This window comes from Bubalus kerabau, chromosome 8, assembly GCF_029407905.1.
Source record: "Bubalus kerabau isolate K-KA32 ecotype Philippines breed swamp buffalo chromosome 8, PCC_UOA_SB_1v2, whole genome shotgun sequence".
NCBI classification, from domain to species: domain Eukaryota; kingdom Metazoa; phylum Chordata; class Mammalia; order Artiodactyla; family Bovidae; genus Bubalus; species Bubalus kerabau.
In genome coordinates, this window is record NC_073631.1 from 75,287,771 (window position 1) to 75,303,986 (window position 16,216).

General features: G+C 41.5%; 1 protein-coding gene and 1 pseudogene across 4 annotated transcripts in view; one reads left to right on the forward strand and one right to left on the reverse strand.

Annotated features, from left to right (window-relative positions):
* Window positions 1-8,640: 8,640 nt before the first annotated feature.
* Window positions 8,641-9,099, reverse strand: LOC129658584 (U4/U6.U5 small nuclear ribonucleoprotein 27 kDa protein-like; annotated as a pseudogene).
* A 5,277-nt stretch (window positions 9,100-14,376) lies between these two features.
* ADAM22 (ADAM metallopeptidase domain 22) overlaps window positions 14,377-16,216 on the forward strand; it is a 243,441-nt gene continuing 241,601 nt past the window's right edge. For all 4 annotated transcript variants that reach the window (XM_055590596.1, XM_055590595.1, XM_055590593.1 and 1 more), the window contains exons 1-2: window positions 14,377-14,745; window positions 15,209-15,369. In XM_055590596.1, the coding sequence (XP_055446571.1) occupies window positions 14,655-14,745; window positions 15,209-15,369 (252 nt within the window). In that variant the 5' untranslated portion in view covers window positions 14,377-14,654. The remainder of the gene's footprint in view (window positions 14,746-15,208; window positions 15,370-16,216) is intronic.

Genomic DNA, 16,216 nt, shown 5'->3' on the forward strand with positions numbered 1-16,216 from the left:
TGCTGGCATTTGCTCAGGGCATTTTCCACATAGCTGCAAGAACTGCTGAAATTATATCCAAATTCAAAGAAGAAAGAAAGGAGGCAACCAATACCTGACATTCCTTTTATCAAGTAAGAAAGAGTTTTCCCGGAAGCCCCTCTAAACATTTTTCACTTATGTAGTATTGATCAGACCTATTCATATGGCTATCCCTCGTGTATAAAGGAGGCTGGGAAAGCAAATCCAGAACTAATGTTTCCCAGGGTCTGTGATGAGGTGGTCATGAAGAGAATTTTCTAGAAAAGTGTGTTTGGTTAGTCAATTTATAGAGTCTGCCCAGCTCACCCCTTGAATTGCTTAATACCCATGTATCCCCTTCTCCCAGATGCAGGCATTTTACATTAAATGTATTCATCAGACCCTTAAGGAAGGCAACCCCAAAGTCTCAGCCAGCTACTGAAGTCTTCTCTGTCATTCGCTCTTTTTTCTTCTTTTTTTTTGTTTTTTTCTTGGAGTTTTTTGGACACGCCACATGTCATACAGGGTTTTAGTTCCCTGATATAGAATCCTTACCCCCTGCAGTGGAAGCACAAAGCCCTAACACTGGACTGCCAGGGAATTCCCACTATCATTCATTCTTAAAGGTTTGGCAGTCAATAGCTAAAGAACAAGAAAGTCACTTCTCCCTGTCCCAAAATATCCTATATAATAGCTAGCATGATAGAATAGTGGGAGTAGATTGCCCTTTCCTTCTCCAGGGGATCTTCCAACCCACGAATCGAAGCTGGTTCTCCCGCACTGCAGGCAGACTCTACTGTCTGAGCCACCAGGGAAGCCCTACAATTAAAAAGCTCTCAGAAAAGGAAAGAATGGGGAATGTCCAAGATACATCTCTCCTGGTGCAAATGTTTCCCTAGGGGACACTTAAAACAATTTTATCATATGTAAGTTTTATGTCAATAAACCTATAAACAAAATATAAATATATAAATACATATATTGTTGTTTAGTCTCGAAGTCGTGTCTGACTTTTTCGACCCCATGGACTGTAGCCTGCCAGGCGTCTCTGTCATGGGATTTCCCAGGCAAAAATACTGGAGTGGGTTGCCATTTCCTTCTCCAGGGGATCTTCCCAACCCAGGGATCAAACTCACGTCTCCTGCATTGACAGGCGGATTTTTTATCACTGAGCCACAAAGGAAGTTATATATATATCCTTGAAAAAAGTTTCTCTAGGACAATCTTTTTTTAATTTTAATATACATTAAAATCACCTAGAGGACTTGTTAAAACAGAGTGTTGGCCCTATCCTCAGAGCTTGTGATTTAGAAAGTCTGGGAAGGGACTGAGAATTTTTATTTATAATGCCTGTTCTGCTGACCTGGAGGCTACTCACCCTCTCCCCTTGTCAGCACAAGTTCCTGCACCAGGCACACAGTGAGTCCAAGCAAAACAACATGTTGGAACAGAGAAGTTTGGAACAGAGAAGGTTTGTTGCAGGGCCATGCAAGGAGACAGATGGCTCACGTCCCCCCAAAATTCGAAATCCCCAAAGGGTTTCAGCAAAGCATTTTTAAAGGCCAGGTGGGTGTAGGGTGTTGTCTGAAGCTTATGTGATCAACTTGTGCACGATTCACTGATTGATGGTAAGGAACATGGTGGTGTCAGTCCTTAGGTGCCAGTAGGTCTGGGAGCTATGTGCTCATAATTATCAGGTACTTACCATCCTCCACTTAGTGAGGAGTTTCCACATCTGTAAAAAACAACTCAGGAAGGTGTTTGTGTGCATGTGTGTGGGCTAAGTTACTTCAGTAGTGTCCAACGCTGTGATCCCATGGACTGAAGCCCACCAGGCTTCTCTGTTCATGGAATTCTTCAGGCAAGAACTGAACATGGATTGGGTTGCCATGTCCTCCTGCAAGGGATCTTCCCTACCCCGGGATCGAACTCACATAATTATGTCTCCTGCATTGGCAGGTGGGTTATTTACCACTAGGGCCATCTGGAAAGCCCCAGAACATGCATTAGATAGTGTTATCTAGGTGTCAATACTTCAGAGAGGAGCTGAAGCAGAGGATATGCGGGAAGGGCCTGTCCTGGGAAAGCCCCATAGGGTCCTGTTCAGTTACACCCTGTAACTTGGAATGTATAATTCTACCCACCATTCCTGCTTCAAGGCTGCAGCCTTGAGAGAGTTGTTGAGACCATCTGAATAGTATATGTGACTGAACCTACTTAAGGTCTGTGTATAAAATATAAGATTCTATAAGGCTAATGTGGAGATCTGCCTGTCCTGTGGTCACCAAAGACAAGCCCTTGTAAATAACTTCCCTTGTTTATTAAACCTGCCACCTACCAATCTGGAGTGGTCTGCCTCTTTCTTTAGTCTCTCCTTGCCCTCTGTGTACAAGGATCAGTTTGTGAATAAACACTTTACTTATGTCCCTCCTGATATATGTTAAACTGTTTTAGAGCAAAATGCCAGGTGTCATATCTTTTCATACTCATAAATGCTTTGGCATCTATCTTTAACAAATAAGTTTTAAAAGATCTATAATATCATTATAATACCTAATAAATTAAGCAAGAATTCCCTAATGTCATCTAATATCCAACTTCCATTCAAATTTCCTTGATTTTGTTCTAATTAGAATCCAGGTAAGGTCAATACTTTGTATTCAGTTTATGTGTACTTAACAGGGCTTCCCCAGAGAAGGCAATGGCACCCCACCCAGTACTCTTGCCTGGAAAATCCCATGCACAGATGAGCCTGGAAAGCTGCAGTCCATGGGGTCACTGATGGTTGGACACGACTGAGCGACTTCACTTTCACTTTTCACTTTCATGCATTGGAGAAGGAAATAGCAACCCACTACAGTGTTGGAGAATCCCAGGGACGAGGGAGCCTGGTGGACTGCCGTCTATGGGGTCCCACAGAGTCGAACATGACTGAAGTGACTTAGCAGCAGCAGAACAGGGCTTCCCAGGTGGTGCTAGTGGTAAAGAACCCGCCTGCCAATGCAGGAGATGTAAGAGACACAGGTTCAATCCCTGGGTTGGGAAGATTCCCTAGAGGAGGGCATGGCAACCCACTCCAGTATTCTTGCCTGCAGAATCCCATGGACAGAGGAGCTTGGTGGGCTACAGTCCACAGAGTCACAAAGAGTCGAACATGACTGAAGCAAGGCAGCATGTAATATATAACAAGTCTTTTGTAATTTTAAATAGTTCCCTTTCTCCTATGCTGATTTTTTGTGCCATTTATTTGTTGGAAAAAACAAAGTCAGTTTTCTTGTAGAATATCTTTCTGGATTGTTTTGTTTACCAAAAAATGTCATTTAATATAATCTTCTAGCCCCTATCTTCTATAAATTCATACATGAATCTGAAGACTTCAGTTCAGTTCAGTTCAGTCCTTCAGTTGTGTCCGACTCTTTGCACCCCCATGGACTGTAGCATGCCAGGCCTCCCTGTCCATCACCAACTCCTGGAGTTTTTTCAAACTATGTCCTTTGAGTTGGTGATGTCTGAAGACTTCACTGGCTATTACACTCAGAAGAAGTTCTTTTCAAAAGAGTGTTTCACCGATGATGCTATGTTCTGAATTCTTGACTTCTGGAGACAGTCTTGCCTGAAAATTCCTATAAGGCCCACATAACATGGTGCTGTATACCTAAGAACGCATTTTCTAGGACTTCCCTGGTGGTCCAGTGGCTAAGGCTTTGAGTTCCCAAGGCAGAGGGCTGGGGTTTGATCCCTGCTCTAGGGAACTAGATCACACATGCTGCAACTAAGAGTTCACAGGCCGAAGCTCAGACCTGTCACAGCCAAATAAATTAATAAATATTAAAAACAAAAACAATTTCCCTTCTTTCCCCATCTCTCAACTCAGCTCAGTACCAAGGCCATTTTCTCTGTAGTCTTCTGTGGATGAAGGAGAGATTTTGGAAATACTTTATTCAGCCTTACTCTGAGCCCTTTGGGATCCCAGCTTAACGTGAGAGGGTCTCCTATTAGGCAGTACCTTAGACTTTGACCTCAGTTCTCCTCCCTGAGCTAAGCCATCAAAACCAAAGCACAAGTTTGCCTGTAAGAGCTAATGTTCTCAGAGCTATTTTAGTGTAGGAAATTTCTTGTTGTTCATGCACGGGCAAAACCCAGAAGGGCAAATTAACGCCCTTGGGACCAAACTTTGACCAGTGGAGAATGTGAGCCAATAAATATGTCCCTCTTTCTTCCCTACAGTATTTATGAGATGCATTTCATATGGCCTCTCCAAAGCTCCCATGGGATTGAATGATTTCCTCATCCATAGCTTGTCCTCACTCTTTCTCTTTTCACTTTCTTAATCTCTAGGTTCTCACTCCCACATGAAAGACTCACTTTTGGGTGGAACCAGCCTAAGACAGGGCCTCCCTGGTGGCTCAGCTGATAAAGAATCTGCCTGCATTGTGGGAGACCTAGGTTCGATACCTGGTTTGGGAAGATCCCCTGGAGAAGGGAACGGCTACTCTCTCTAGTATTCTGGCCTGGAGAATTCCAAGGGGGTTGTAAAGAGTCAGACATGACTGAACCTAAGACAAAGTCCTAAACCTATTTTAATCTAGCATTTATCCTTTTTCTCCCCTTTAAATGTATTTATTGAAGACACTGGGCCCCTTTGTCCTGTATTTTTTCCACATTGTGAGTTTCACTGATTACCTTCTTGTGGCTAGTCTTAGTTTGTTCCTTTGTACTCTGTTATTTCCCATGATCTAGAGCCTTGATCCGATTGAAGTTCAAAATTTTAGCAAGAATATCTCATAGGTGGTGGTGGATATTCCCATGTGGAATGTACATATGAGGTTTGGATGTCTCTCTAATGTTAACATTGATCTCTGAGTTTAGTTTTTGCCAACCTGACCCATAAATGTTCCCCTTCCACTTTTTACCTAATCACTTCCTTTACTTTTTGCTTTATACATTTTGAATGCTAAAGTTGTTTTAGGCAAGTAGCAGCAATACAAGTTTAGAATTGTTATGAAAGTGAAAGTGTTAGTCGGTCAGTCATGCCTGACTCTTTGCGACCTTATGGACTGCAGCCCACCAGGTTCCTCTGTCCCTGGGATTTTCCACTCAAGGATACTGGGGTGGTCTGCCACTCCCTTCTCCAGGGGATCTTCTTGATCCAGAGATCAAACCCGGGTCTCCTGCACTGCAGACAAACTCTTTACCGACCAAGCCACTAGGGAAGCCCTGGTATTATTATAATTGTTACCTTTGGTGCATTAAGCTATATGTCCAAATGAAGTAAATCCATTTCTAGAGGGGTTTGGTTTTTTTTTTTTTTGGTTTAAGGTCTATTTTATTTGCTATTAACAAAAGCTATACCAATTTTATTTTGATTATATATCTTTTTCCATCTTTTTATTTTCAATAAGAAGCAAGCAACACATATGAAAAACCTGGGATTTTCCAAACATATCTCCTAAAACTATAGCCTTGTTATAGTTGTGTTTTCTTAGTCCCCAAACACAGCAGATAATAATTCGACCAATTTTTCCACTGTTATCACCAACATAGAAAAGTTGTAGGTCCTCACTGCCCACTATCCTCACACTTCTAAATAGCCAATTCTGTATTTTAAAGTCTCTTGTTTTTAGTACTCCATTGTGGTACTGAATTCTCTAGAGTTCAAAATGCATTTTACTAAAAATAATAGAAAACTCAACTGAGGCAGTTGAAACAAATTTAGCTGGTTCAGCAGCTAAATTGCTGACACCTCTGCAGTGCCTTTGGCCTTTCCTTCACCATCACACAACTGCTAATGCAGCATCAGCCCTCCTTCCTGCCATCTCTACTTATCCAACTCCCATCCTCAGGAGTCAGCTCAAATTTCCCCTACTTTGGAAAGGAGGTCCCCTGGAGGAGGAAATGGCAAACCACTCCAGTATTCTTGCCAGGATAATCCCATGAGCAGAGGAGCCTGGAGGGCTACAGTTCATGGGGTTGCAAAGAGACTGAGCAGAGCACAGCACAGTTGCCTGTCTAGAGCACATTATGCACATTATGATATTAATGCAACCTCTTTGGGTGTGATGGAAGCAGCATCCAGAATAAGTGGAGTAAGGAAGGGTGGGAGATGACGGAGTGAAATGTGGACAGCTCTTTTCTAATTTTTAAAATTAATTAATTTTAATTAGAGGTTAATTACTTTAAAATATTGTGGTGGTTTTTGCCATACATTGACATGAATCAGCCATGGGTGTACATGTGTCTTTTTAGTGAAAAAAGTTTGTTCATGAAGGTGAAAGCAAAAAGACAGTCTGTTGTTCTGTCTGGAACAGTTTATACAGTAATATATATATATATATATAGTTGCATATGTGTATATTCTCTTTCAGATTCTTTTCTATTATAGTTTATTATAAGATATTCAATATAGTTCCCTATATTATACAGTATCTTGTTTATTTTATACAAAGTAGTATGTATATGTTAATCCCAAACTCCTAATTTATTCACCCCTCCAGAAGCCCCTTTGGTAACCATAAGTTTGTTTCTATGTCTGTTAGTGTATTTCTATTTTGTAAATAAGATCATTTGTATCACTTTTTAATGATATGTAAATAATATCATATTTGTCTTTGTCTGGCTTAGTTCACTTAGCATGATATTAATAATATCTAGATTCATCCATGTTGCTGCAAATGGCATTATTTCATTCTTTTTATGGCTAATATTCCACTGTGTGTGTGAGTGTGTGTGTACCACATCTTCTTTTCTTTTTAAAAATTTTTTATTATAGTTGATTTACAATGTTGTCTTAGTTTCCACTGTAAAGCAAAGTGAATCAGTTTTACATATACATATATTCACTCTTTAGATTCTTGTCAGTACAGAGTACTGAGGAGAGTTCCTCATCGTATACAATATGTCTTTATTAGTTATCTGTTTTATGTATAGTAATGTGTATATGTCACTCCCAACCTCTCAGATTATCCCTTCCCCTCTTCTGCCTGTGGTAAATGTAAGTTTGTTTTCTACATCTGTTTCTACAAAACAGGCTCTATTTCTGTTTTGTAAATTAGTTCATGTATGTCACTTTTTAGATTCCACAAGACTTACTTCACTTAGTATGAAAATCTCTAGGTCCGTCCATGTTGCTGCAAGTGGTATTATTTCATTCTTTTTTATGGCTGGGTGATATTCCACTGTATACATGTACCACATCTTTATCCATTCTTCTTCTCATGGACATTTAGGTTGCTTCTATGTCTTGGCTATCGTAAATAGTGGTGCAGTGAATGCTGGGGTGCATGTATCTCTTCCAATTAGAACTTTCTTCAAATATATGGCCAGGAGTGGGACTGCTGGATCTTACGGTAGTTCAATTTTTAGTTTTTTAAGGAACCTCCCTAGTGTTTTCCATAGTGGTTATATCAATTTATATTATCACCAACACTGTAAGAGGGTTGCCTAATGTTCCTAAATTTTCCTCCAAAATTTTTTCTTTGTAGACTTTTTTTTTTAAGTTTCCAAACAATTTATAAGAGCATTTAACAGATGTTCACAGTACACAGGAGAATAAGGATTAGCAAAGAAAGTAGCATCTGATCACAGGAGAATAAGGATTAGCAAAGAAAGTAGCATCTGATCTCTTTGGCTAGGGACAAGAAATACATACCCATAGGAAATGGAAATTCATACCTAAATGGAAATATGTATACCAAAATATTAACATTTTGGGGGTAGATTACAGGTGATTTTTGGCTTTTTTCCCTTACCTTCTGGTTTCTCCCAAGGTGTGTTTTTATTTAATAAATGTATTGCTTTTCACCTGGGGAAATATGGTATTGGTGCAGGGGGGCAAAAAACACAGAAGACATAAAAAAATCCAGTTGTATTTTTTCAATATTCTAATTTTTAAACTATGAAGAATCATGATATCTAAATCTATGTATGAAAAAAGAAAATGTGTAGAGAGATCCTTTTTTTTTTTAGTTATAAAAATATCAAATACGAAAGAGTAGAAATTATTGCTTTACTTGAGAAACTTACTTCCAAATTACTTTCACGTGTTTTAAAAAGTCATAAAGAGCATCCAAGAAAAAATCATATACAGTTTCCCTAGGAATAAGTGAAAAAAAAATGGGGTTGATGACTGCCCCAATGATATTTCCTAAAGGAAAAAAGTGTAATATTTAACTTCTTTTTTTATTTTTTTTGAGGCAGGGTAAGTGAACTAACTACACACGTCATAATAAAATTTTCTTACTTTACAAGGAGGAAAGACTGTGAGCCTGTTTTTGATGCATGTTAAATACAAAATCCACTGTTCTGATCAAGATGCTGCTGCTGCTAAATCGCTTCAGTCGTGTCTGACTCTGTGCGACCCCATAGACCGCAGCCTACCAGGGTCCTCTGTCCCTGGGATTCTCCAGGCAAGAACGCTGGAGTGGGCTGCCATTTCCTTCTCCAAAGCATGAAAGTGAAAAGTGAAAGTGAAGCTGCTCAGTCCTGTCTGACTCTTCGAGACCCCATGGACTGCAGCCTACGAGGCTCCTCTGTCCATGGGAGTTTCCAGGCAAGAGTACTGGAGTGGGTTGCCATCTGCCTTCTCTGTCTGATCAAGATGAGGGAAAAAAAAAAAAAAATCATTCTTCAACACTTCAGTTCTCATGCAATGAAACCCAAAGGTCTGTTGAATCCACCTTTTCAATTCATGTACTGCCTATACTTTCTCTTCTGCGACACATTTATGGAATAGACATTTACAGAGCCATCCACATTTTTCCCTTTTTTGGAGTCAAAGGAGGCAAATCCCATTAACTTCATTTCTATTTCTTCCTCTATGTTGCCCTCTAAGTCTTCCTCAGTTATCTGATGTTCTTTGCTCTTTGTTTCTTTTGTTTCTTTCTTCTTATCATCTCTTCTTTCTTTCAGTCGAGAAGGGGCAGGAGATGTGGATCTATGTCTTCTTGGGGACCTGGACCGCCTTCTGTAAGGAACGAGAGCGGCTGCTTCCATCTCGCTCCCCAGACTGGGACCTTTCTAGGCGCCTGGGTTCTCTTTCCCGGATGTGGACCCGGACCGCCTACGCTCCATCCGTGGGGAACCGCTGCGGCTGCTACCCATTTGGAATCCTCCTCCAATACAAGTCCTCTTTGTAGTCTTCTTGCTGCTAGTCATTCTGACTGAAGGGAGGTTATACCTCATTGTAGTTTTGATTTGCATTTCTTTAATAATCAGTGACCTTGAGCATTTCTACATATGCCTGTAGGCCATCTGTATGTCTTCTTTGAAGAAAGGTCTATTTAGATCTCCTGCCCATTTCTGGATTGCGTTATTTGTTTTTTTAATATTGACTTGTATAAGCTGTTTGTATATTTTGGAGATTAATCCCTTGTCTGTTGCATTATTTCTCCCCATTCTGTAGGTTGTCTTTTCATTTTGTTTATGGTTTCCTTTGCTGTGAAAAAGCTTTTAATTAGGTCCCATTTGTTTATTTTTGTTTTTATTTTCATTACTTTAGGAGGTAGATCCAAAAATATATTGCTGGGATTTATGTCAGTGTTCTTTCTGTTTTCCTCTAGGAGTTTTACAGTATTCAGTCTTACATAGGTCTAAAATCCATTTTGAATTTATTTTTGTATATGGTGTTAAAGAATATTCTAATTTTATTCTTTTACATCTAACTGTCCAGTTTTCCCAGCACCAGTTATTTTAGACTGTCTTTTTCCCATTGTATATTGCTGCCTCCTTTGTCATAGATTAGGTGACCATAGGTGCATTGGTTTATCTCTTGGCTTTCTATCCTGTTCCACTGATCTATATTTCTGTTTTTGTGCCAGTACCATTCTGTCTTAATTACTGTAATTTGTAGTATCGCCTGAAATCAGAAAGCATGACTCCTCCAGCTCTGTTCTTTTTTCTCAAGATTGTTCTGGCTATTTCTGTGTCTAGGACTTCCAAAACTATGTTGAATAAAAGTAGTGAGAGTGGGTATCCTTGTCTTGTTCCTGATCTTAGAGGAAATGCTTTCAGTTCTTTACCTTTGAGTATTATCATGTTAGCTGTTGGTTTGTCATATATGGCCTTTATTATGCTGGGGTAGGTTTCCTCTATGCCTACTTTCTGGAGAGTTTTTTTAAAATCATAAATTATATTGAATTTTGTCAAAAGCTTTTTCTGCATCTATTGAGATGATCATATGGTTTTTATTCTTCAATTTGTTAGTGTAGTGTATCACACTGATTTGCAGATATTGAAAATTTTTTGCATCCCTAGGGTAAATTCCACTTGATCTTGGTATATGGTCCTTTTACTGTATTATTGCACTCAGTTTACTGGTATTTTTTTGACAATTTTTGCATCTATATGTTAATTAGTGATATTGGCCTATAATTTTTTGTGTGGTATTTTTATCTTACTTTGGTATCCAGGTGATGGTGCCTCATAGAATGAGTTTGAAGGTATTCCTTTCTCTACATTTTTTGGGAACAGTTTCAGAATAATAAGTATTAACTCTTCTCTAAATGTTTGGTAGAATTTGCCTGTGAAGCCAGTTAGTCCTGAATGTTTGTTTATTGGGAGTTTTTAAGTTACTGATTCAATTTCAGTACTGGTGATTGGTTTGCTCATAGTTTCTATTTCTTCCTGATTCAGTGTTGGGAGAGTGTACCTTTCTAAGAACGTGTCCATTTCTTCTATAATGCTCATTTTATTCGTGTATAGTTACTTGTGGTAGACTCTTATGATCCTTTGTATTCTGATTGTATTGATGTGAGCCCTCTCCCTTTTTTTTTTCTTGATAAATCTGGCTAAGGGTTTATCAATTTTGTATATCTTTCCAAAGAACCAGCTTTTAGTTTTATTGATTTTTTTTCTATATTTTTTGGCCTCTGTTTTATTTAATTCTGCTCAGATCTTTATGATTTCTTTCCTTCTACTAACTTTGAGTTTTGTTTGTTCTTCTTTCTCTAGTTGCTTCAGTTGCAAGGTTGGGTTATTTACTTGAGATTTTTCATGTTCCCTGAGGTAAGCTTTTATTGCTATCAACTTCCCTCTTAGAATGACTTTTGGTGCATCCCATACGTTTTGGATCGTCATGTTTTCATTTCCATATATGAAGAAATGTTATTCAGCCCTAAGAAAGAAAGAAATTCTGCTACTTGTGAATGGACCTTGCAGATATTTTAATAAGTGTAATAAGTCAGAAACAGAAAGACAAATAGTGCATGGTATCCCTTATATGTGGAATTTAACCCCAAAAAAGTCAAAATTATAGAAATAGAGAGTAGAAAAGTGGGAACTGAGCACTGGGAATGGGGGAGATAGAGAGAGGTTAGTAAAAACAGGCAAACTTTCAGCTATAAAATGAATAATATCTAAGAATCAAATGTAAAAATAGTGACTATAGTTGATAGTGATAGTTGCTTAGTCATGCCAGACTCTTTGCAACTCCATGGACTGTAGCCTGCCAGGCTCCTCTGTCCATGGAATTTTTCAGGCAAGATTACTGGAGTGGGTTGCCATTTCCTTCTCCACTATTGATCAGATCAGATCAGATCAGTCGCTCAGTCGTGTCTGACTCTTTGCGACCCCATGAATCACAGCACGCCAGGCCTCCCTGTCCATCACCAATTCCTGGAGTTCACTCAGACTCATGTCCATCGAGTCAGTGATGCCATCCAGACATCTCATCCTCTGTCGTCCCCTTCTCCTCCTGCCCCCAATCCCTCCCAGCATCAGAGTCTTTTCTGATGAGTCAACTCTTCGCATGAGGTGGCCAAAGTACTGGAGTTTCAGCTTTAGCATCATTCCTTCCAAAGAAATCCCAGGGCTGATCTCCTTCAGAATGGACTGCTTGGATCTCCTTGCAGTCCAAGGGACTCTCAAGAGTCTTCTCCAACACCACAGTTCAAAAGCATCAATTCTTCGGTGCTCAGCCTTCTTCACAGTCCAACTCTCACATCCATACATGACCACAGGAAAAACCATAGCCTTGACTAGATGGACCTTTGTTGGCAAAGTAATGTCTCTGCTTTTCAATACGCTATCTAGGTTGGTCATAACTTTCCTTCCAAGGAGTAAGCGTCTTTTGGTTTCATGGCTGCAGTCACCATCTGCAGTGATTTTGGAGCCCAGAAAAATAAAGTCTGACACTGTTTCCACTGTTTCCCCATCTATTTCCCATGAAGTGATGGGACCGGATGCCATCTTCGTTTTCTGAATGTTGAGCTTTAAGCCAACTTTTTCACTCTCCACTTTCACTTTCATCAAGAGGCTTTTTCGTTCCTCTTCACTTTCTGCCATAAGGGTGGTGTCATCTGCATATCTGAGGTTATTGATATTTCTCCCGGCAATCTTGATTCCAGTTTGTGTTTCTTCTAGTCCAGCATTTCTCATGATATACTCTGCATAGAAGTTAAATAAACAGGGTGACAATATACAGCCTTGACGAACTCCTTTTCCTATTTGGAACCAGTCTGTTGTTCCATGTCCAGTTCTAACTGTTGCTTCCTGACCTGCATACAAATTTCTCAAGAGGCAGATCAGGTGGTCTGGTATTCCCATCTCTTTCAGAATTTCCCACAGTTTATTGTGATCCACACAAAGGCTTTGGCATAGTCAATAAAGCAGAAATAGATGTTTTTCTGGAACTCTCTTGCCTTTTCTATGATCCAGCGGATGTTGGCAATTTGATCTCTTTTGAGATCAATTTGATCTGCCTTTTCTAAAACCAGCTTGAACATCAGGAAGTTCACGGTTCACATATTGCTGAAGCCATAATTGAGATTTGCTAAGAATAAAATTTAAATATTCTCATCAAAAAAAAAGATAAATATGTGAGGTGATAATGTGTTAATTAACTAGATTAATTGGTTATTAATTAAATAACTAGGTGGGAAGGAAATAAAATGAAGACAGCAAAAATCCCATATATATACATATGCACTGCCTTCAAATAGAGTCAAAGGAGATATTCTGTCCCTAAAGGATGGGATGCTGTGTTTTAAATTGCTATTAAGACAAGTTTATTCCCACTCCTCTGTCTCCATAATACACCTTGGGAAACTATAACTTAGTACCAGAGGAATTTTCTCACTTACCTCGCCTCTCATGGTGTCCGTTCTGTGCCAGGGAGATGGAATTGTTTAAAGGTATGCATCTATTACACTAAAAAAAAATGGCCAAACCCCATAAACCAAGCAATTTCTTGTTCTAGTATAATCTGCCTTAAAGAAATGCTCACAACACATACACAGGGCATTGCTTATAACAAGAGATTTAAATTTAAAAGTTAGGGGGTATATTTACAGCAGCACAGGAGTTACTGTGCTGTAAATTTATTTTCAGCACAGTAAAACTGTAAAATTATTTCTCCCAACTGAGAGAACTGGGGTAAGAATTTGGGTTCATGATGTAGGAAATGAAGGTTAAGGGCTTCTCTAGGCCTTGGGTTCTAATTTTATTTTACTGTATTGTGAAATCTTCTGCATCAAGGTCTAGAGTGCACTATTGAAATCTTGTAGCCCAATTCAGGCTTCAATTGCATGTCATATATAGAATTCTTAAGGGTCTCATTAGTTGAAGATTTGGGGGAAATTTTTCAAAGCGACAATAAGTTTGGTGAGATACAGTTACCAAAATATGATGGATTGTTCTCTTAGGCAAGAATTTAGGACAACAGAGAAAAGAATCTCTCTCTGTTTGTGAAACCTTGTCTAAGTTGTATTTAATTCTGGATACCACACTTGATCTGGGACACTGGAACATTGGCGTGTATTTTCAAAACACCACGATGGTGAAGGAATCTGAAACCACCTCAATAGAGGCAGGGAGTAAAAAAAAATTCTTCCAGGCAAAGAGGAAAACATCCCAGTATTGTACAAAATGGTATTAACTCAATAGCTGGTACCTCTTATAGCCCTGTCCTTCACCATTGTGTCCCTTGCTCTTAAGTCGACCGACGTGCACACAGTGGGTCCGCAATCGATTTTTGTTGAGTAGTTACGTTACCATGTAATCTTGAGGGTATGATCGCCTGATCATAATTTAACAACTACATCTGAAGGAAACATCATTGCAGTTCTTTGGGGACGCAGTGGCTGAATCCTGGCTCCCGCAGTGGCGCATCTAGGGCATCTTCGGTCCCAGGAGGCCTTGCCAGGGATGACCTTTCTTTCTCTTGCCCTTTTCCTCCCTCCCATCTCCAGGCTGTAAATGACTCCGTGGTCACGAGGTCGCCACAGTCCGCGCCGTCGTGGAGACAGCAGGACGTGGAGAGAGAACTACATTTCCCAGCTGACTCTCGTGCGCGCGCCCCTGCTCCAGTGCGGGGGGCGATTGCAGCAGGCGCTCGCTCCCCGCCGAGCGCTCGTCGCCCGCCGGAGCCTCTGCCAGGGGATGAGGTGGGAGGCGCTAGAAACCACTTAGCTACAGCCAACCGCCCAATGCAGCACTCGCTCGCTCCCCCCACCAGCGGAAGCGCCCGCGGAGCACAATGCAGCACTGAGGCAGCGCCGCGGTGGAGGCTGCAGCGCCTGGGTCGCCACAGCTCGGGTCGGGGCTGGGAGTGGGTGGCCCAGGCTAGCCCCGGGCGCGGGGCGCGGGGCGCGGGATCCGGACGCGGCTGCCTGGGCATGAGGAGCTGAGCATCTCGGGCGAGGCGGGCGGACGGCAGCACCATGCAGGCGGCGGCAGCGACGGCTGTGTCCGTGCCCTTTTTGCTGCTCTGCACCCTGGGGACCTGTCCCCCGGCGCGCTGCGGCCCGGCAGGTAAGTTCGCCGCCCTCTGTGGCTCTGGGACGTACCATTTTCCGGGCATCTTTGCAGTCCTCAAGCGCATGATAAAGGAGCGTCCCCATTTCCCGAGTTAGCGGGGAGATTTTTTTATTTAGAAGGGTGGTGAGAAGTGAAGCAAAAAATATATTGTGGGGGCGCGCGGATGCGTTAGAAGCTTTAGGTCAAATGCTTGTTTTTCTTCGGAAGTAGAAGAGGAATGCGGAGGATGGGAGAGGGGGGCTCTGCTTTTGGGCCCCGATCTTGGATGCTCTCAGATGAGCTGGTCCAAGGCTTTGCGTCTCGTATCTCTGCGTCCTTCCCAGATGGGGTCTGGGAGGGAGGGGAGGTGGGATCTTCCCTGGGGAACCATCGGACCGCAGGATGGACGAGTGTCCGTCAGGGTCATTATTTTCTCTTTTTCTCCCTGATTCTTCCTTCCCCTCTTTCCTGCCCGAAGGAGACGCCTCGTTGACAGAGCTGGAGAGGAGGAACGAAAACCGCTTCCTGGAGCGCCAGAGCATCGTGCCACTCCGGCTCATCTACAGCTCGGGTGGAGAAGACGAAACTGGGCACGACGCGCTGGACACGCGGGTGCGGGGCGACCCCAGCAGCGGGCAGGTGAGAGGCGCGGTCCAGGGGGGTGGTCCTACGCGCGGCCCGGCCCACTCCGACCCTGCGTTTGCTCGGTTGCCCTGGAGATGCAGTGTCTTGGGTGAAAGCAGCGGAATTCTCTTGCGAGTCATATATGGCGCTCCCTGTGCAAAAGAAAGAAGAGAAAGGCGGACAAAACCCCCAAAGAGTCACAGGCCAGGGGCTTTGCTCAAGAAGTGTTTGTGCGGGATGCCTCCATGTGTGCGGCAACCTGAGTGAAGGGGCGGAGATCCTCTCACCGCTGCCAAGCAAAAGCCATGTGTAGGCAAGAAGGGATATAATATTTGAGCAGGATTTACATCATCACTATTGTTGTTTTGGTTGTTGTTGTTTTAATTCTCAAAGAGAAGGCTTTGTGTGATTTAAGCCAAGATTGGTACTGTGGGAAAATTGGAAAAACAAACGTAGACATCCCTATCTAAACTTAAACCTTAAAATTAAGCTGCACTACAAGGTTCTCAACTTACTCAATTTGTGGACATTGGAGATGGACCCATTCGCCTCCACCTTACAAAGAAGACACCCCCTTCTCCCTTTCTTTATTGGTAGCAGTCCTCTTGGTGTAATTAGGGCAGTGTGGCTTTGGGGGCGTTTATAAAGTATGTTTTAAAATAAAAATCTAACTACCGTTTACCATATTTAGGTCAATATCACACATTTACAGATATGCTTGAAAATTCATTTTTGAACTTACTGTTTAATCTAAGTAAATATTGTGGGGCACTGTAAGCATTTTTTTTAATTTACATGTATGAACCTGGCAACCAGTTCATCCACTTGTAAGTACATATTAAGACAGAACATGTTCATATAG